General features: G+C 49.7%; 1 protein-coding gene across 1 annotated transcript in view; it reads left to right on the top strand.

The window, feature by feature from the left end:
- Positions 1–20,521, top strand: part of prex2 (phosphatidylinositol-3,4,5-trisphosphate-dependent Rac exchange factor 2) — a 209,451-nt gene that overhangs the window by 78,634 nt on the left and 110,296 nt on the right. The window contains exons 14-20 of the mRNA XM_014181194.2: positions 4,152–4,227; positions 4,982–5,054; positions 8,602–8,747; positions 9,537–9,629; positions 11,117–11,265; positions 11,404–11,489; positions 18,157–18,293. Coding sequence (XP_014036669.1) covers positions 4,152–4,227; positions 4,982–5,054; positions 8,602–8,747; positions 9,537–9,629; positions 11,117–11,265; positions 11,404–11,489; positions 18,157–18,293 — 760 coding nt within the window. The remainder of the gene's footprint in view (positions 1–4,151; positions 4,228–4,981; positions 5,055–8,601; positions 8,748–9,536; positions 9,630–11,116; positions 11,266–11,403; positions 11,490–18,156; positions 18,294–20,521) is intronic.

The following is a 20,521-nucleotide window of genomic DNA, read 5'->3' as shown; positions in this document are numbered from 1 at the left end:
CAGTGCACTACTTTTGACCAGAGCTCGATGGACCCTGGTGAAAAGTAGTGCACTATTAAGGGAATAGGGTGCCATTTGGCACACAGGCACGTATAGAAGCAATATCGACCTCCTAAAAACAGCTTCATTTATTAAACATTGCTATTGATTGCTTGAGAGCTTCGAACGGTCAGTTTCAGATCGGATGTTAAAAGCGTTCAAATCGATGTCTGCTGACCACGGCACCTCTCTGTGCTTATGTAGGTCCCAGCCCCAAACGCTACAGACCCACTAAAGACCATAGGATCAATATAGACATACACGTTGCATCAGTCACACATAAGGGACTGTGTCACTTCTATACATTCCATTTCAATGCCCACACCCCATGGCCCATACAGACAGGCTGTCCGTCTCTGTAGCTCTGCTGAATGGATGTTACACCATGACCAACTGTCAGGAAGCACACCATAGTGGGGGTAGAGGAGAGGGGGTAGAGGAGAGGGGGTAGAGGAGAGGGGGTAGAGGAGGAGAGGGGGTAGATGAGGAGAGGAGGTAGATGAGGAGAGGGGGGTAGATGAGGAGAGGGGGTAGATGAGGAGAGGGGGTAGATGAGGAGAGGGGGTAGAGGAGAGGGGGTAGAGGAGGAGAGGAGGTAGATGAGGAGAGGGGGTAGATGAGGAGAGGAGGTAGATGAGGAGAGGGGGTAGATGAGGAGAGGGGGTAGATGAGGAGAGGAGGTAGATGAGGAGAGGGGGTAGATGAGGAGAGGGGGTAGATGAGGAGAGGAGGTAGATGAGGAGAGGGGGTAGATGAGGAGAGGAGGTAGATGAGGATAGGAGTTAGATGAGGAGAGGAGGTAGAGGAGGAGAGGGGGTAGATGAGGAGAGGGGGTAGAAGAGAGGGGGTAGAGGAGGAGAGGAGGTAGATGAGGAGAGGGGGTAGATGAGGAGAGGAGGTAGATGAGGAGAGGGGGTAGATGAGGAGAGGGGGTAGAGGAGGAGAGGAGGTAGATGAGGAGAGGGGGTAGAAGAGAGGGGGTAGAGGAGGAGAGGAGGTAGATGAGGAGAGGAGGTAGATGAGGAGAGGAGGTAGATGAGGAGAGGGGGTAGATGAGGAGAGGAGGTAGATGAGGAGAGGGGGGTAGATGAGGAGAGGAGGTAGATGAGGAGAGGGGGTAGATGAGGAGAGGAGGTAGATGAGGAGAGGGGGTAGATGAGGAGAGGAGGTAGATGAGGAGAGGGGGTAGATGAGGAGAGGGGGTAGATGAGGAGAGGAGGTAGATGAGGAGAGGGGGTAGATGAGGAGAGGAGGTAGATGAGGAGAGGAGTTAGATGAGGAGAGGAGGTAGATGAGGAGAGGGGGGTAGATGAGGAGAGGGGGTAGAAGAGAGGGGGTAGAGGAGGAGAGGAGGTAGATGAGGAGAGGGGGTAGATGAGGAGAGGAGGTAGATGAGGAGAGGAGGTAGATGAGGAGAGGGGGTAGAGGAGGAGATGGGGTAGAGGAGGAGAGGAGGTAGATGAGGAGAGGAGGTAGATGAGGAGAGGAGGTAGATGAGGAGAGGGGGTAGATGAGGAGAGGGGGTAGAAGAGAGGGGGTAGAGGAGGAGAGGGGGTAGATGAGGAGAGGAGGTGTGAGGAGGAGAGAGGAGGAGACCATAGTGGGGGGTAGAGGTGTATAGTAGAGTTGAAGTCTACCAGCCTATCCTGCTGGTAGGCTCAGCTGTGTGTCTGCCATTGAATAAGTTGTACACAGAATAGTGTACTGTACATTAACTTAAGCTAGCTAGAGTGGTGGATGACCCTGTCAATCTAGCTTTGTTGGCACAGGGTAGAAACATGCCTAAGGTTTTGTGAGGGAGAGACAGAAGGAGAGGGAGAGAGAAAGATCGTGTGTGTGAGAGAGAGAGAGAGAGAGAGAGAGAATCCCTCACAATGCATTCCTGGCTCTGTGTGTGATGAGTGCCACTGCCGTGTGTGTATCTTTCACAATGGGTCTCTGGCCCTTGGAATGCCAGGCCTCTAATTGGAGCGTTCAGCCCCTACCTAATTAGGTGGAATTTCCTGGCTGACGAAGCGAGTGTGTGTGTGTGTGTGTGTGTGTGTGTGTGTGTGTGTGTGTGTGTGTGTGTGTGACGCCCCCGCTTTCCCCACAAGAAAGCAGTGAATCCGCCCCCACAACGGAGTCCCTCGGCCCGTTTTAGTGTTACACGTCTCTCCTGTAGGGATACATGCAGCCCCCGCAGTCATAGTCTGTGCTCCAAATGACAAACCTAATGCACTACTTTTGACTTGGGCCATTTTTGGGACGGAGCCCTACACTTCTACCGGATCTAATGACAGGACACGCAATGATGTGGTATGAACCACTCAATTCCTATGGCTTGTAAAATCATGAAAAGCGTGCCAGTATGCCTGACAGTCTCGCCTTGCTGGACTGGGCCTGACGATGATGATGATGATGATGATGATGATGATGATATTTATATATTTTAGGGGCTAGATCAGCTTTAATATTGCAGATAGATTGTAGCTTCCATCAACGTAATTGTCCGCGTCATTTCCAATCTCCCATATATATATATATATTTTTGTAATTATATTCATACACTACCGGTGTAAAGTGTTAGAACACCTACTCATTCAGGGGGTTTTCTTTACCCCACTGACTCACAGCAGCTTTTCAGCGTGTTTTGTTGTTTCTGTGTAACAAACAAAAAAAATCGACAAAAGTTGGCTCTTTTACAGCGAGGGTCAATGGGAAAGAATGTTTGTTTCCCCCAATTAGTGGGTGTGGTTGAGGGGAATTACTTCTTGTGACGTGAACATCGACTCAGAGTAGCCCTTTGCGGTGTCCATAACAATTAGAATCTGTTACATGTTCGATATGGACACGCTGCCTTTTCCATCTGAATCCTTTCTCACGTTTAACAGTGCTGGAAACTCACTGCAGCCATTTTAAATCCATGACAGGGAGTTTGCAAGTGCACACTTCTGGAATAGGATGGAGAATCGTGTCTTAACCCTAAGAGGCTGCCAGGCTACCTCCCAGGTAGAGGGAATGTAATCCAGAGGGTGAAAGGCAAGCTGAAACTCCTCTCTGACCTTAACCACGTTTCAGTTCAGCTCTGCCTCCTTATGCCAGGCATATGGCTTCCCGCTGGCCCAGTCTTCACCCCTCGTTTTTCACTCTGACAGCCTGCTCTTAACCCCCCCCCGTCCGTCCGTCCATACCCGCAGGCCCGCTCGCTAATTCTGAGGGGGAAAACACCCAGCCTCCTGCCTCCCTGGCTCTTTTCCTGGAGGTCTGGGCATGGCACAGCAGAGCAACGTGCCTGACTAACAAATCCCATACATCACACCGGCCCCGCCCTCATCAGTGTCCAGACCCGGTGTCTAACACAGTTATGTGGTGGTCCTGGACTTTCCAGCTCTGACCAAAGCCCCTGTGTGTCCGTAGGGAGATCCCCGTGTTCATGGGAAAATCACCCACCGATGCAGTTCAGTCACATTTCCTGGTCTGTGTGTGCGTGTGTGTGTGTGTGTGTGTGTGTGTGTGTGTGTGTGTGTGTGTGTGTGTGTGTGTGTGTGTGTGTGTGTGTGTGTGTGACAGCGACATTCCCCGGTCTGGCAGGCAGAGGAAGGGTCAGCTGACTGAGTCAGTCATGGTGGTAACACGGTTAATAACACACGGTCCCAGATTTCACCCTGCTCCCTATGCAGTCAACGGTGGAGCACTATGTGGGGAATAGGGCGCCATTTGGGACTCAGCCACGGTGCACCAAGGGTCTCCCCTCTCCTGTAGACCCACAGCCTGTTACCGTCTCTGCTGACGGACATTACCTTTTGATGGATAGTATGAAGTACTTGACCAAAGTACTTGACCAATACTGAATGAATGGATAACAGAAATGTTCTGGGGTCTCCCACAGCCGGATCCAGTTGGGGCAGTAAGACGTCTACATTTGATGCTCCGAGTTGACAGAACTCAGGGGCATACGATCGTTTGTTCTTGGGCCTTGTTACTTTCACTGTTCAAATGTCAAGTTGAAGGGGACTCGCTGATGTGGACTGTTATAACTGTTCTTCAGTCTGTGCTAAGTCTGATTAGAACTGTTCTGTGTCTAGCCTGCATCGTGTTCTAACTGGATCTCTGTTGTTCTGTCCACCCAGGGACAAGGACTACCACTTGAGAACGTACAAGTCGGTGGTGATGGCCAACAAGTTGATAGACTGGCTCATAGCACAGGTAAAACCTACATCTCACCTCCTTTCTTTTCCTGACCCCTAACCCCTGACCCCTAACCCATAACCCTACACCTTTCCTCCTTTCTCTCCCTGACCCCAACCCTCCTTCACATGTTATTCTGAATGGTCTCTATTGGCATGTACATGTATGTATATTTGAAACACATTTCTCCCCCCCCCTCTGGAAAACATTGAAAGATGAAAGAGAGGAAGGAAGAAAGGGAACAGGGAAGTGTGTGTTTTGTCAACAGGCCGGTCGGAGGTCGCAGACTGAGACAACAAACCGCAAAACAAACCTCGGAGTCTTCTAGTGTGTGTGTGTGTGTGTGTGTGTGTGTGTGTGTGTGTGTGTGTGTGTGCGCGGGTTGCCGTTCCACAGAGGAACTAGGGGAAGCCAGGCGGTGAGGGAGCATCATTGTAACTACATGACTGATCTCTATTGGTCCTGACATGGAGCTTTGAGCTTCACAGATTGATAGTTTCATACAGGATACTGACTGACGGTAAATGAAATGCTTTACAATGGAACCAACTCAGGACTGGAACTATCCTGTGTGTGTGTGTGTGTGTGTGTGTGTGTGTGTGTGTGTGTGTGTGTTGTGGTTTGGCCTGGTCTGCAGGCCTGTTGGACAGAAGAACAAAGGGACGGTGTGAGTGTGACACTTTGACCGTTCTCTAAACATGCTATTTTCTCCCCCCTCTCTCTCTCTCTCCACTCACTATCCCCCCCTTTCTCTCGCTCTCTCTCTTTCTAGGGGGACTGCAGGACGAGGGAGGAGTCGTTGATCTTGGGGAAGGAGCTGTGTGACAATGGCTTCATGCACCACGGTACGACAGACAGACAGACAGACAGACAGACAGACAGACAGACAGACAGACAGACAGACAGACAGACAGACAGACAGACAGACAGACAGACAGACAGACAGACAGACAGACAGACAGACAGACAGAGAGGGCAGATTTCTTCACTTCATCTACATAAATGTCATCTATGTAACACCACAATACACACACACACACACACACACACACACACACACACACACACACACACACACACACACACACACACACACACACACACACACACACACACACACACACACACACTCTTAAATTAGAGAGTGAGGGAGCCAGCTTGCAGAGTAAGATGGAGCTCAGAAAGGACTTGGGTCAACTGGACTCCATGGCAACACAAGTTCTAAACACAGACCCTCGACCTTGAAATATTGAATACCCCCCGAGAGACAGAAAGAAAGAAACCGTTTCCTCAACATTTCCCTCTGTCTCTGGCGGGATCAGATATAATGTCAATCATTATAATGGTCACTTAACAGGCCAAGTAACTTATCGGCACGAATGGTGAAATTACACAGAGATGGAGGGAGGGAGGGAGGGAGGGAGGGAGGGAGGGAGGGAGGGAGGGAGGGAGGGAGGGAGGGAGGGAGGGAGGGAGGGGAAATTAAAGAAAGTAAAGTTTGATGGTTTTAGTTGTTATGACTGTTACATACACTGGCTGGTAATTTGGCTCAATATGAAGCTAAACTGAATTGTAGTTTGAAGCAGTTAGTTGCATCATGAGGGTAATGAAGAAGAAAAAAGATGTGTGTGTGTGTGTGTACAGTTGAAGTCGGAAGTTTACATACACCTTAGCCAAATACATTTAAACTCAGTTTTTCACAATTCCTGACATTTAATCCTAAGTAACAATTCCCTGTCTTAGGTCAGTTAGGATCACCACCTTATTTTAAGAATGTTAAATGTCAGAATAATAGAAGAGAGAATGATTTCTTTCAGCTTTTATTTCTTTCATCACATTCCAAGTGGGTCAGAAGTTTACATACACTCAATTAGTATTTGGTAGCATTGCCTTTAAATTGTTTAACTTGGGTCAAACGTTTCGGGTAGCCTTCCACAAGCTTCCCACAATAAGTTGGGTGAATTTTGGCCCATTCCTCCTGACAGAACTGGAGTAACTGAGTCAGGTTTGTAGGTCTCCTTGCTCGCACACATTTTTTCAGTTCTGCCCACAAATTTTCTATGGGATTGAGGTCAGGGCTTTGTGATGGACAACCCAATACCTTGACTTTGTTGTCCTTAAGGCATTTTGCCACAACTTTGGAAGTATGCTTGGGGTCACTGTCCATTTGGAAGACCCATTTGCGACCAAGCTTTAACCTCCTGACTGATGTCTTGAGATGTTGCTTCAATATATCCACATAATTTTCCTGCCTCATGATGCCATCTATTTTGTGAAGTGCACCAGTCCCTCCTGCAGCAAAGCACCCCCACAACATGATGCTGCCACCCCCGTGCTTCACGGTTGGGATGGTGTTCTTCGGCTTGCAAGCCTCCCCCTTTTTCCTCCAAACATAACGATGGTCATTATGGCCAAACAGTTCTATTTTTGTTTCATCAGACCAGAGGACATTTCTCCAAAAAGTACGATCTTTGTCCCCATGTGCAGTTGCAAACCATAGTCTTTCCATACTTTTTTATGGCGGTTTTGGAGCAGTGGCTTCTTCCTTGCTGAGCGGCCTTTCAGGTTATGTCGATATAGAACTTGTTTTACTGTGGATATAGATACTTTTGTACCTGTTTCCTCCAGCATCTTCACAAGGTCTTTTGCTGTTGTTCTGGGATTGATTTGCACTTTTCGCACCAAAGTACGTTCATCTCTTGGAGACAGAACGCGTCTACTTCCTGAGCGGTATGACGGCTACGTGGTCCCATGGTGTTTATACTTGCGTACTAGTGTTTGTACAGATGAACGTGGTACCTTCAGGCATTGGGAAATTGCTCCCAAGGATAAACCAGACTTGTGGAGGTCTACAATTGGTTTTCTGAGGTCTTGACTGATTTCTTTTGATTTTCCCATGATGTCAAGCAAAGAGGCACTGAGTTTCAAGGTAGGCCTTGAAATCCATCCACAGGTACACCTCCAATTATGTCAATTAGCCTAACAGAAGCTTCTAAAGCCATGAGATCATTTTCTGTAATTTTCCAAGCTGTTTAAAGGCACAGTCAACTTAGTGTATGTAAACTTCTGACCTACTGGAATTGTGATACAGTGAATTATAAGTGAAATAATCTGTCTGTAAATAATTGTTGGAAAAATGACTTGTCATGCACAAAGTAGATGTCCTAACCGACTTGCCAAAACTATAGTTTGTTAACAAGACATTTGTGGAGTGGTTGAAAAACAAGTTTTAATGACTCCAACCTAAGTGTATGTAAACTTCAGACTTCAACTGTGTGTGTGTGTGTGTGTGTGTGTGTGTGTGTGTGTGTGTGTGTCTGTGTGTGTATTTGTGTGTGTGTGTATTTATGTGTGTGTGTGTATGTGTATGTATGTGTGTATTCATGTGTGTGTGTGTGTGTGTGTGTGTATGAATGTATGTATGTATGTATGTATGTATGTATGTATGTATGTATGTATGTATGTATGTATGTATGTATGTATGTATGTATGTATGTATGTATGTATGTATGTATGAATGAGTGTGTGTGTGTGTGTGTGTGTGCGTGTGCGTGCATTCTTTGGCACAAGGGAACCCTGCTCTTGAAAAAGCAGCCTGGCTGCCATAAAGAACCGGTAACTATGACGACCAGTCGTTCACACCCAGACCAACTAACATTCTCGCCACAGCCACGCTAAAACACACACACACACACACACACACACACACACACACACACACACACACACACACACACACACACACACACACACACACACACACACACTAATAGGAAACACTGAGTAATGGAAGCCTTGTTTTTGCAGTGTCTCATTGTGAGTGAATAAGTAGAACTACTTTTACAAAGTGAGAGGAACAGAATCAACAGAGGTTTTCTTTGCGTGTGCGTGAGTGCGCGCGCGCATCTGTGTGTGTAACAGAAACGTCAGAATCTTTCTCCCAGCCTCGTTGACACATTTATCTTTGATCCCCAAACGAAATATTCATTACCAATGGTACCCTGTCAATAGTAGTTCACAATATAGGGGGGTAGGGTGCCATTTGGACCCCAGTGTTCAGAATCACCTAAAGCGGATCAAAGCAGACAATGGGTTTATGACAGAGAGACAACTTGACACCAAATCTCTTCAATCAGCACAGAAGAGATGGGTAGAAGTAATTCAACCGCAAGGTTCATTTCATACATGGTGGGGTGCATCTTAAATTGCATCCCGTTCCCTATATAGTGCACTACTTCTGACCAGAGGCCTATGGGCCCGACATAGGGATTAGGTTGCCATTTAGGAGGCGGAGAGAAAAGCCTTGGTAAGCTCGCTGTATTTCTGGGGACAGGCAGGGAGTAATTGTGTTTAACCGTCTCATTCTATAGTTCTTTCTCTTCTTTTCTCCAGTGTTGGAAAAGAGCGAGTTCAAAGACGAGCCTCTGTTGTTCCGTTTCTTTGCGGATGAGGAGATGGAGGGATCAAACACCAAACACAAGCAAGCCATGAAACACGACCTGAAGATAGCTGAGAATGTCATCGCCAAGTCACTGTTGGTGAGCGATGCCTCTTGATCCACGCGTACACACAGGGGAAGAAACACCCTTTTATGTGCGCGCCCGCGCACACACACACACACAATCTTATTACCCGCAGCTGGAAACTCTCACACTTCTGGTTCTCCAGTAATGATTTGGATATGGTCCTCATTCAGCCATGCTGTAGAGTTAATTAACAGGACATATTGGACTCTTCTCTATGCCAAGACATTTTCAGATTCTGAATGGACTCTCCTTCTCTCCTAACTAATGTCATGTTTCTGGTCAATGGAGAGACGCTACGCCTCTCTCTCACACACACACACACACACACACACACACACACACACACACACACACACACACACACAGAGAGAAAATCTATGAGCAAACCATAAAAAGAGTACATAACAAATAATCTCGACTCAGCGGAACACAGAAGGTTACGGACCACATTTGCTGCAAAATGTGATTTAACACCCCAGTAAGCAAGTCCTTCTGGAGGGCTGATTAAATACCTGAGTCACTATCTGTGGGTCACAGTATCTGTGTGTGTGCTAGTGGAAGTGTGCGTGCGTGCACGCGTGTGTGTTCTGTAAGACTGTGTGTATGTGTGCGTGCATAATCCTGCTTGTGTGTGTGTGTGTGTGTGTGTGTGTGTGTGTGTGTGTGTGTGTGTGTGTGTGTGTGTGTGTGTGTGTGTGTGTGTGTGTGTGTGTGTGTGTGTGTGTGTGTGTGTGTGTGTGTGTGTGTGTGTGTGTGTGTGTGTGTGTGTTTTAGCCACTCACGGGGAATGTGTTGTTTCAGATAAGACCCAGTGAAGGAGGTTATGGTTTCAGCCTTGAGGACAGAAACAGAGTACCCATCATCAAGTCAGTGGAGAAGGGCTCGCATGCAGAGGTGAGGGTCACACACACACACACACACACTCCCACCTCGCATGCAAAGCTAATCCCTATCTCTCTCTCCGCCCACATGACTGTTGTCAACACTCCCACTCCCCCTGTGGTTTACGTGCCCTGATGGTTAACCTCTACCTCTGATACACACACATATTTGTACATTGCCATTTTAGTCATTTAGCAGACGCTCTTATCCAGAGTGACTTACACACACACACACACACACACACACACACACACACACACACACACACACACACACACACACACACACACACACACACACACACACACACACACACACACACACACACACAATGTGACTCAAGCTCATTGTCAACAAGTTCTCCTTCTGTGTTGCTTTCTCCAGTTCAGCCCCTAGGGTCTCTGATCTGGCCACGCTGAGCAGGCAGGAGACTAGGGTCTCTCTGATCTGGCCACGCTGAGCAGGCAGGAGACTAGGGTCTCTGATCTGGCCACGCTGAGCAGGCAGGAGACTAGGGTCTCTCTGATCTGGCCACGCTGAGCAGGCAGGAGACTAGGGTCTCTCTGATCTGGCCACGCTGAGCAGGCAGGAGACTAGGGTCTCTCTGATCTGGCCACGCTGAGCAGGCAGGAGACTAGGGTCTCTCTGATCTGGCCACGCTGAGCAGGCAGGAGACTAGGGTCTCTGATCTGGCCACGCTGAGCAGGCAGGAGACTAGGGTCTCTCTGATCTGGCCACGCTGAGCAGGCAGGAGACTAGGGTCTCTCTGATCTGGCCACGCTGAGCAGGCAGGAGACTAGGGTCTCTCTGATCTGGCCACGCTGAGCAGGCAGGAGACTAGGGTCTCTCTGATCTGGCCACGCTGAGCAGGCAGGAGACTAGGGTCTCTCTGATCTGGCCACGCTGAGCAGGCAGGAGACTAGGGTCTCTCTGATCTGGCCACGCTGAGCAGGCAGGAGACTAGGGTCTCTCTGATCTGGCCACACTGAGCAGGCAACATAACACGAAGTGTAACTTTTGAACGTCTGTTTCCACGCTGGTAAATTGGAAACGTAATGCTGTTCAGGTCTGGTTAGTCTGTGGGCCTCAGCAGTCTGAGTAAGGCGTTTGATCGTTTGTCTGAAACACACACACACACACACACACCCCCTCTGATCATAATTCTGAAGGGTAGAAACCTCTGGATGTGACGGTTTGCTCTGAGTTTGAACTGGCTCTGCGGTAGTTGACGCTGCGGTCTGGCGCTGAAATAGACCACGTCAACACGTCAGCACATATTTCAGGTCTCCTTTGGTGTTCAGCGGCTTTGATCGTCTAGAGGACAAGGCTGGGACTTGGTTTCAGGGGAAACTCAAGGGATCGATCCCAGTCTCAGCCCTCATTTCCACCAGCCTTGAAGGCGGTAGGCCGAGGTCAGTGGACGGGGGCCTGGCTGGCACGCTTGATCCCCCCCCGTCGTAGCTGTCGTGTAATAAGCCTTGTTTCTTCTCTCTGTGCAGATGGCAGGTCTAGAGGTAGGGAGGAAGGTGTTTTCTATAAATGGAGACTTGGTGTTCCTGAGGCCGTTCCCTGAGATGGAGGCTTTCCTCAAACACTGCTTCACCAGCAAGGGACCTCTCAGAGTGCTGGTTAGCACCAAGCCTAGAGAGTAAGTGTGTGTGTGTGTGTGTGTGTGTGTGTGTGTGTGTGTGTGTGTGTGTGTGTGTGTGTGTGTGTGTGTGTGTGTGTGTGTGTGTGCGTGCGTGCGTGTGTAACACACCTAAAGCCATGTTTCCTCCTTCCTCAGGACAGTGAAGATCCCAGACTCAGCAGATGGACTGGGGTTCCAGATCAGGGGCTTTGGTCCTTCAGTGGTGCACGCTGTTGGCAGAGGTAAGACACACACTGTAGCCCCTCGCCGCCCATCTGTGACACCAGAAAATGGCATCTCTCACCCTGTTTCCTCTGCTGAGCGTGGCACAGCTGGGAGGCAGCTGGCTGCAGGGTTCAGCCCTGGCCTGCCTGACTTGCTGCGCGCGTGTGTGTGTGTGTGTGTGTGTGTGTGTGTGTGTGTGTGTGTGTGTGTGTGTGTGTGTGTGTGTGTGTGTGTGTGTGTTAGTCGCAAAGTCATTGCGGTTCCCTCTACTCCTCAAGGTCGTCGGGTCAATTTACATACAATACAAGTCAAATACAATATGTGTTGCTCTTGAACGTTTCTGATATCTGAACCAGAGGCCTATTCAACACTTTCTGTGGTTTTCCTTTGTGTGTTTGGGAACTCATCAGGTCCTCCCCAGCTCTCTCCCCCCCGGCGCTGAAAGCGGTGCTATCAGCGCCGGCGGGAGATAGGAGGCCAATCGAAAAACAATCCTGTCCTGTCTCGTCGTTCTCAGGGGAATCGATGCTTGTTTTCTTCCTGAAGCAAAACTATTGTCCAATCTAAAGCAGCTAGTCTAAAGGCTCTTTGAAAACATGCTGTGTTATTGTGGAGTTATTTTTTTCAGGGCATAGCCACTCTCCCTGCGGTGTGTGTGTGTGTGTGTGTGTGTGTGTGTGTGTGTAGTAGTATTTTCTCAGGGCATAGCCCCCTTCTCCTTTTCCTCTGACAGTTGTTGGACATGTTTTGTGTTGTAATTGTCACTGGCCCAGCCTGTTGAAGTCTGTTGAAACCTTAGAGAAATGAGGGCTGGAATGGGTGTCAAAGCAGCCAAAGCATTCACCGCTCGCCCGGGCCAGTTTCGGTTGGGCCATTATCTTTCAAAACAATGCATTCTGAAAGAAATTGCACTCGTACCTGAGAGCGAGACCGTCTCTCTAACAAACAGTCTGAGCTGTGTGAGAGTTATCATCACGAAGAGATCCGTGGTATGATGCTCTGTAAGGGATGTACTATACCGGCTTCTCTACACACACGCGCATACACGCACGCACGCACGCACACACACACACACACACACACACACACACACACACACACACACACACACACACACACACAGTAAGAGCAGCTCATCCCCTCTCCTCGTTTGGGACTCACAATAGGACAGGCCTTAATCATCTCTACTGCTATTGACGAGGTCTGGACACAGAGCACTGCCACGCAGGCAGGCACGAACGCACACAACCTTTGCGAGTTATCTTCATCTATATGTGGCAGGTAGAAACTCTTTTGTAGCTGTCTGCTTTAGACTGCGGAGGTATCTCAGCGTACCGTTTCCTCTGGCGGGGTATATATCTGCCTTGGTAATGTCGAATTCTCGGTGGTGGGGCTAGTGCTCAATTGTCATACTTGAGTAAAAGTAAAGCTACCGAGAAAATGAAAAGTCACCCAGTAAAATACGACTTGAGTACAAGTCTAAAAGCATTTGGTTTTAAAAAATACTTAAGTGTCAAAAGTAAAAGGAATTGCTAAAATGTACTTAAGTATGAAAAGTAATAGTATACTGTAAATCATTTCAAATTATTTCTATTAAGCAAGCCATATTAAGCACAATTACATTTTTAATTTTATTGACAGTTAGCCAGTGGCACATTCCAACACTCTGACATAATTTACAAACAAAGCATTTGTGTTTAGTGAGTCCGCCAGATCAGAGGCAGTAGGGATGACCAGGGATGTTCTCTTGATAAATGCATTAATTGGACCAATTTCCTGTCAAAATGTAACGCGTACTTTTAGGTGTCAGGGGAAATGTATGGAGTAAAAAGTACACACTTTTCTTTAGGAGTGTAGTAAAGTAAAAATAGTAAAGCAAAGATACCCCCCAACAAACGACTTGAGTAGTACTTGAAATATTTTTACTTAAGTACTTTACGCCACTGATCATTCGCTTTCGGCTGGAGTCTATATCGCTTTAGAGGACTTGGCGTCTTCAGGAGTCAGTAAAGTTTACAGCAAAAGTACAGACTAATCACTTCTTCACTCCTGTCTTCAGAAACCCAATTCCAGTAGAGAGATATTAAGACTCGGTGGTATGTTGTGTGTGTTTGAGAGATAAAAACAAACAGGGAATATTTTGTCTGCCACGCACTTCCTCCCTGATAGCTGTAAACCTTGAAGTCGGAATCACATCTCTGAGACGACAGAAATAGAGACCGAAATCGAGGGAGGGGTCCACACTCTGCCTCAGATAAACAATCTTCCGCTTCTCTCTCTCTCAATTCAATTTCAATTCAAGGAGCTTTATTGGCATGGGAAACATATTGCCGAAGCATATAACATTGCCAAAGCAAGTGAAGTAGATAATAAACAAAGGTGAAATAAACAATAAAAATGAACAGTAAACATTACACTCACAGAAGTTCCAAAAGAATAAAGACATTTCAAATATCATATTGTGTGTATATATACAGTCTCTCTCTCTCTTTCTCTCTCTCTTTCTCTCTCTCTCTTTTCCCTTTCTGTTAGATCTGGCAAAACAACTTTTCTAGAAACTAAAAGTAGCTTTTGATCCTAATAATGCTGTGAACTGGGGAGACTGGGTAAACCATGCTCTCTGGGTTCTGCTGTTTGTCTGTCTGACTGTGTGTAGTGCCACCTGGGTTTGACAGACCAGGTCTGTAAGTAGGGTTAATGTCATCTACAGTGTTTGGAGCCACCTGGGTTTGACAGACCAGGTCTGTAAGCAGGGTTAATGTCATCTACAGTGTTTGGAGCCACCTGGGTTTGACAGACCAGGTCTGTAAGTAGGGTTAATGTCATCTACAGTGTTTGGAGCCACCTGGGTTTGACAGACCAGGCCTGTAAGTAGGGTTAATGTCATCTGTAGTGTTTGGTGCCACCTGGGTTTGACAGACCAGGTCTGTAAGTAGGGTTAATGTCATCTACAGTGTTTGGAGCCACCTGGGTTTGACAGACCAGGTCTGTAAGTAGGGTTAATGTCATCTGTAGTGTTTGGTGCCACCTGGGTTTGACAGACCAGGTCTGTAAGTAGGGTTAATGTCATCTACAGTGTTTGGAGCCACCTGGGTTTGACAGACCAGGTCTGTAAGTAGGGTTAATGTCATCTACAGTGTTTGGAGCCACCTGGGTTTGACAGACCAGGTCTGTAAGTAGGGTTAATGTCATCTATAGTGTGTAGTGCCACCTGGGTTTGACAGACCAGGTCTGTAAGTAGGGTTAATGTCATCTGTAGTGTTTGGTGCCACCTGGGTTTGACAGACCAGGTCTGTAAGTAGGGTTAATGTCATCTGCAGTGTTTGGTGCCACTGATGGACTGTTTGCCCTGCAGACCATCTCATCAACATGTGCTAGTAGTGGGACCCAGTCTGTCTGTTGTTTTAATGCCCTGTTTCTGGAGGCCATGTCTCACACACACACACATCTATGTCACGCTCTCTCTCCTCTGTCTCTCTGTGTCTCTCTCCTCTGTCTCTCTGTGTCTCTCTGTGTCTCTCTCCTCTGTCTCTCTGTGTCTCTCTCTGTCTCTCTGTGTCTCTCTCCTCTGTCTCTGTCTCTCTGTGTCTCTCTCTCCTGCCTGTCTGTCTCTCTGTGTCTCTCTCCTCTGTCTCTGTCTCTCTGTGTCTCTCTCCTCTGTCTCTCTGTGTCTCTCTCTCCTGCCTGCCTGCCTGCCTGTCTGTCTGTCTGTGTCTCTCTCTCCTGTCTGTCTGTCTGTCTGTCTGTCTGTCTGTCTGTCTGTCTGTCTGTCTGTCTGTCTGTCTGTCTGTCTGTCTGTCTGTCTGTCTGTCTGTCTGTCTGTCTGTCTGTCCATCCCACCTATCTTCGTAAACCCACCCCTCAGCTACTCTCAGTCCATCCCACCTATCTCTGTAAACCCACCCCTCAGCTACTCTCAGTCCATCCCACCTATCTCTGTAAACCCACCCCTCAGCTACTCTCAGTCCATCCCACCTATCTCTGTAAACCCACCCCTCAGCTACTCTCAGTCCATCCCACCTATCTCTGTAAACCCACCCCTCAGCTACTCTCAGTCCATCCCACCTATCTCTGTAAACCCATCCCTCAGCTACTCTCAGTCCATCCCACCTATCTCTGTAAACCCACCCCTCAGCTACTCTCAGTCCATCCCACCTATCTCTGTAAACCCACCCCTCAGCTACTCTCAGTCCATCCCACCTATCTCTGTAAACCCATCCCTCAGCTACTCTCAGTCCATCCCACCTATCTCTGTAAACCCACCCCTCAGCTACTCTCAGTCCATCCCACCTATCTCTGTAAACCCACCCCTCAGCTACTCTCAGTCCATCCCACCTATCTTCATAAACCCACCCCTCAGCTACTCTCAGTCCATCCCACCTATCTCTGTAAACCCACCCCTCAGCTACTCTCAGTCCATCCCACCTATCTCTGTAAACCCATTCCTCAGCTACTCTCAGTCCATCCCACCTATCTCTGTAAACCCACCCCTCAGCTACTCTCAGTCCATCCCACCTATCTCTGTAAACCCACCCCTCAGCTACTCTCAGTCCATCCCACCTATCTCTGTAAACCCACCCCTCAGCTACTCTCAGTCCATCCCACCTATCTCTGTAAACCCACTCCTCAGCTACTCTCAGTCCATCCCACCTATCTCTATAAACCCACCCCTCAGCTACTCTCAGTCCATCCCACCTATCTCTGTAAACCCACCCCTCAGCTACTCTCAGTCCATCCCACCTATCTCTGTAAACCCACCCCTCAGCTACTCTCAGTCCATCCCACCTATCTCTGTAAACCCATTCCTCAGCTACTCTCAGTCCATCCCACCTATCTTCATAAACCCACCCCTCAGCTACTCTCAGTCCATCCCACCTATCTCTGTAAACCCACCCCTCAGCTACTCTCAGTCCATCCCACCTATCTCTGTAAACCCACCCCTCAGCTACTCTCAGTCCATCCCACCTATCTCTGTAAACCCACCCCTCAGCTACTCTCAGTCCATCCCACCTATCTCTGTAAACCCACCCCTCAGCTACTCTCAGTCCATCCCACCTATCTCTGTAAACCCATCCCTCAGCTACTCTCAGTCCATCCCACCTATCTCTGTAAACCCACCCCTCAGCTACTCTCAGTCCATCCCACCTATCTCTGTAAACCCACCCCTCAGCTACTCTCAGTCCATCCCACCTATCTCTGTAAACCCACCCCTCAGCTACTCTCAGTCCATCCCACCTATCTCTGTAAACCCATCCCTCAGCTACTCTCAGTCCATCCCACCTATCTCTGTAAACCCACTCCTCAGCTACTCTCAGTCCATCCCACCTATCTCTGTAAACCCACCCCTCAGCTACTCTCAGTCCATCCCACCTATCTTCATAAACCCACCCCTCAGCTACTCTCAGTCCATCCCACCTATCTCTGTAAACCCACCCCTCAGCTACTCTCAGTCCATCCCACCTATCTCTGTAAACCCACCCCTCAGCTACTCTCAGTCCATCCCACCTATCTCTGTAAACCCACCCCTCAGCTACTCTCAGTCCATCCCACCTATCTCTGTAAACCCATCCCTCAGCTACTCTCAGTCCATCCCACCTATCTTCATAAACCCACCCCTCAGCTACTCTCAGTCCATCCCACCTATCTCTGTAAACCCACCCCTCAGCTACTCTCAGTCCATCCCACCTATCTCTGTAAACCCACCCCTCAGCTACTCTCAGTCCATCCCACCTATCTCTGTAAACCCACCCCTCAGCTACTCTCAGTCCATCCCACCGATCTCTGTAAACCCACCCCTCAGCTACTCTCAGTCCATCCCACCTATCTCTGTAAACCCATCCCTCAGCTACTCTCAGTCCATCCCACCTATCTTCATAAACCCACCCCTCAGCTACTCTCAGTCCATCCCACCTATCTCTGTAAACCCACCCCTCAGCTACTCTCAGTCCATCCCACCTATCTCTGTAAACCCACCCCTCAGCTACTCTCAGTCCATCCCACCTATCTCTGTAAACCCATCCCTCAGCTACTCTCAGTCCATCCCACCTATCTCTGTAAACCCACCCCTCAGCTACTCTCAGTCCATCCCACCTATCTCTGTAAACCCACCCCTCAGCTACTCTCAGTCCATCCCACCTATCTCTGTAAACCCACCCCTCAGCTACTCTCAGTCCATCCCACCTATCTTCGTAAACCACCAATTTATGATTTCCATGTGCCCCCCCCCCTCTGGCCCTTCCATCATCTAGGAAGTGGTCTTGTTCTTTCCTCCCCTCTCCTTGGTTGTCACTAGTTAGAACAGCCACACAGTCAAAATTGGCTATATCGGAAAAAGTCATGAAAACACAAATTAGCTTTCTGGTTTTAAATTAAGATTAGGATTAGGCATAAGGTTAGCAATGTGGTTAGGGTTAAAGGGATACTTTGGGATACATACCCGGAGTCATTAACTTGTGGATACCATTTTTATGTCTCTATGTGTAGTTTAAAGGGAGTTGCTAACTAGCACAATTGCTAACTAGCGTTAGCGCAATGACTGGAAGTCTAGGTTTAAAATCTGATTTTAAGAAGAGAAATTGTAGAAATAAGATGGATTTATGACTTTGTGGTTGTGGTAACTTGTGACGACCTCATCTATGTGTGGGTACTTTAACCTTTGACCCTTCTCTTCTCTGCTTTGTGTAGGTACGGTGGCAGCCATTGCAGGGCTCCACCCTGGCCAGTGTATCATCAAGGTGAACAACATCAACGTCAGTAAGGAGAGCCACGCCAGCGTCATCGCACACGTTACTGCCTGTAGGAAATACAGAAGACCCACACAGGTAATACAGGAAGGAGAGGAGAGGAGTACTAGAACTCCAACTCCAGTCCCCCCCCCACCCGGTCTCTTCCCCCCACCCGGTCTCTTCCCCCCCACCCAGTCGCTTCCCCCCACCTGGTCTCTTCCCCCCACCCGGTCTCTTCCCCCCCACCCAGTCGCTTCCCCCCCACCCAGTCGCTTCCCCCCAACCAGTCTCTTCCCCCCACCCCCCACCCAGTCTCTTCCCCCACCCCCCACCCAGTGTCTTCCTCCCACCCCCCACCCAGTGTCTTCCCCCACCCCCCACCCAGTGTCTTCCCCCCACCCAGTGTCTTCCCCCACCCCTCCACCCAGTCTCTTCCCCCCACCCCCCACCCAGTCTCTTCCCCCCACCCAGTCTCTTCCCCCCACCCCCCACCCAGTCTCTTCTCCCCACCCCCCACCCAGTGTCTTCCCCCCACCCCTCCACCCAGTCTCTTCCCCCCACCCCCACCCAGTCTCTTCTCCCCACCCCCCACCCAGTGTCTTCCCCCCACCCCCCACCCAGTCTCTTCCCCCCACCCCCCACCCAGTCTCTTCCCCCCACCCCCACCCAGTCTCTTCCCCCCCCCCACCCAGTCTCTTCCCCCCACCCCCACCCATTCTCTTCCCCCCACCCCCACCCAGTGTCTTCCCCCCACCCCCACCCAGTCTCTTCCCCCCCCACCCAGTCTCTTCCCCCCACCCCCACCCAGTCTCTTCCCCCACCCCCCACCCAGTGTCTTCCCCCCACCCCCCACCCAGTCTCTTCACCCCACCCCCACCCAGTGTCTTCCCCCCACCCCCACCCAGTCACCCCACCCCCACCCAGTGTCTTCCCCCCACCCCCCACCCAGTCACACCCCCCCACCCAGTGTCTTCCCCCACCCAGTCTCTCCCACAACAGCCTCAGCCCCACAGTGAGCAGTGAGCCAGGGGTCAGCCCTGCTCTGTTCTACAGGAGCCAATACTAGTATTATTCCTGCTTAATGACCCAGCTCTCCTGGTCTCTCTCCCCACACACAGAGAGGGAGAAGGGGAGGCCGGGGAGGGGGGGAGAGAGGCTGGGGTGGCTGGGGCCGAGGGGAGGGGGAGTAGAGAGTCAGGCTGGATGGGGGGGAGAGGCTGGGGTGGCTGGGGGAGAAAGAGCTTGGAGAGTGTTGGGAAGTAGCCAGCCTACACTAGTCTCCTCTGTAGGAGAATGTTTAGGGAGAGATGGAGGAGAAGAACAGAGGGGGAGAGATGGAGGAGAAGAACAGAGGGGGAGAGATGGAGGAGGAGAAGAACAGAGGGGGAGGAGAAGAACAGAGGGGAGAGATGGAGGAGAAGAACAGAGGGGGAGAGATGGAGGAGAAGAACAGAGGGGGAGAGATGGAGGAGGAGAAGAACAGAGGGGGAGGAGAAGAACAGAGGGGGGAGATGGAGGAGAAGAACAGAGGGGGAGGAGAAGAACAGAGGGGGAGGAGAAGAACAGCGATGGAGGAGAAGAACAGAGGGGGAGGAGAAGAACAGAGATGGAGGAGAACAGAGGGGGGAGATGGAGGAGAAGAACAGAGGGGGAGATGGAGGAGAAGAACAGAGGGGGAGGAGAAGAACAGAGATGGAGGAGAACAGAGGGGGGAGATGGAGGAGAAGAACAGAGATGGAGGAGAAGAACAGAGGGGGAGATGGAGGAGAAGAACAGAGGGGGAGGAGAAGAACAGAGATGGAGGAGAACAGAGGGGGGAGATGGAGGAGAAGAACAGAGATGGAGGAGAAGAACAGAGGGGGAGATGGAGGAGAAGAACAGAGATGGAGGAGAAGAACAGAGGGGGAGATGGAGGAGAAGAACAGAGATGGAGGAGAAGAACAGAGGGGGGAGATGGAGGAGAAGAACAGAGATGGAGGAGAAGAACAGAGATGGAGGAGAAGAACAGAGATGGAGGAGAAGAACAGAGATGGAGGAGAAGAACAGAGATGGAGGAGAAGAACAGAGGGGGGAGATGGATAGAAGAACAGAGATGGAGGAGAAGAACAGAGGGGGAGATGGAGGAGAAGAACAGAGATGGAGGAGAAGAACAGAGGGGGAGATGGAGGAGAAGAACAGAGATGGAGGAGAAGAACAGAGGGGGAGATGGAGGAGAAGAACAGAGATGGAGGAGAAGAACAGAGGGGGGAGATGGAGGAGAAGAACAGAGATGGAGGAGAAGAACAGAGGGTGAGGAGAAGAACAGAGGGGGCGAGATGAGCCAG

Source organism: Salmo salar, chromosome ssa29 (genome assembly GCF_905237065.1).
Source record: "Salmo salar chromosome ssa29, Ssal_v3.1, whole genome shotgun sequence".
NCBI classification, from domain to species: domain Eukaryota; kingdom Metazoa; phylum Chordata; class Actinopteri; order Salmoniformes; family Salmonidae; genus Salmo; species Salmo salar.
The sequence above is the reverse complement of the archived record's forward strand: the minus strand, read 5'-3'. Positions and strand labels throughout refer to the sequence as shown.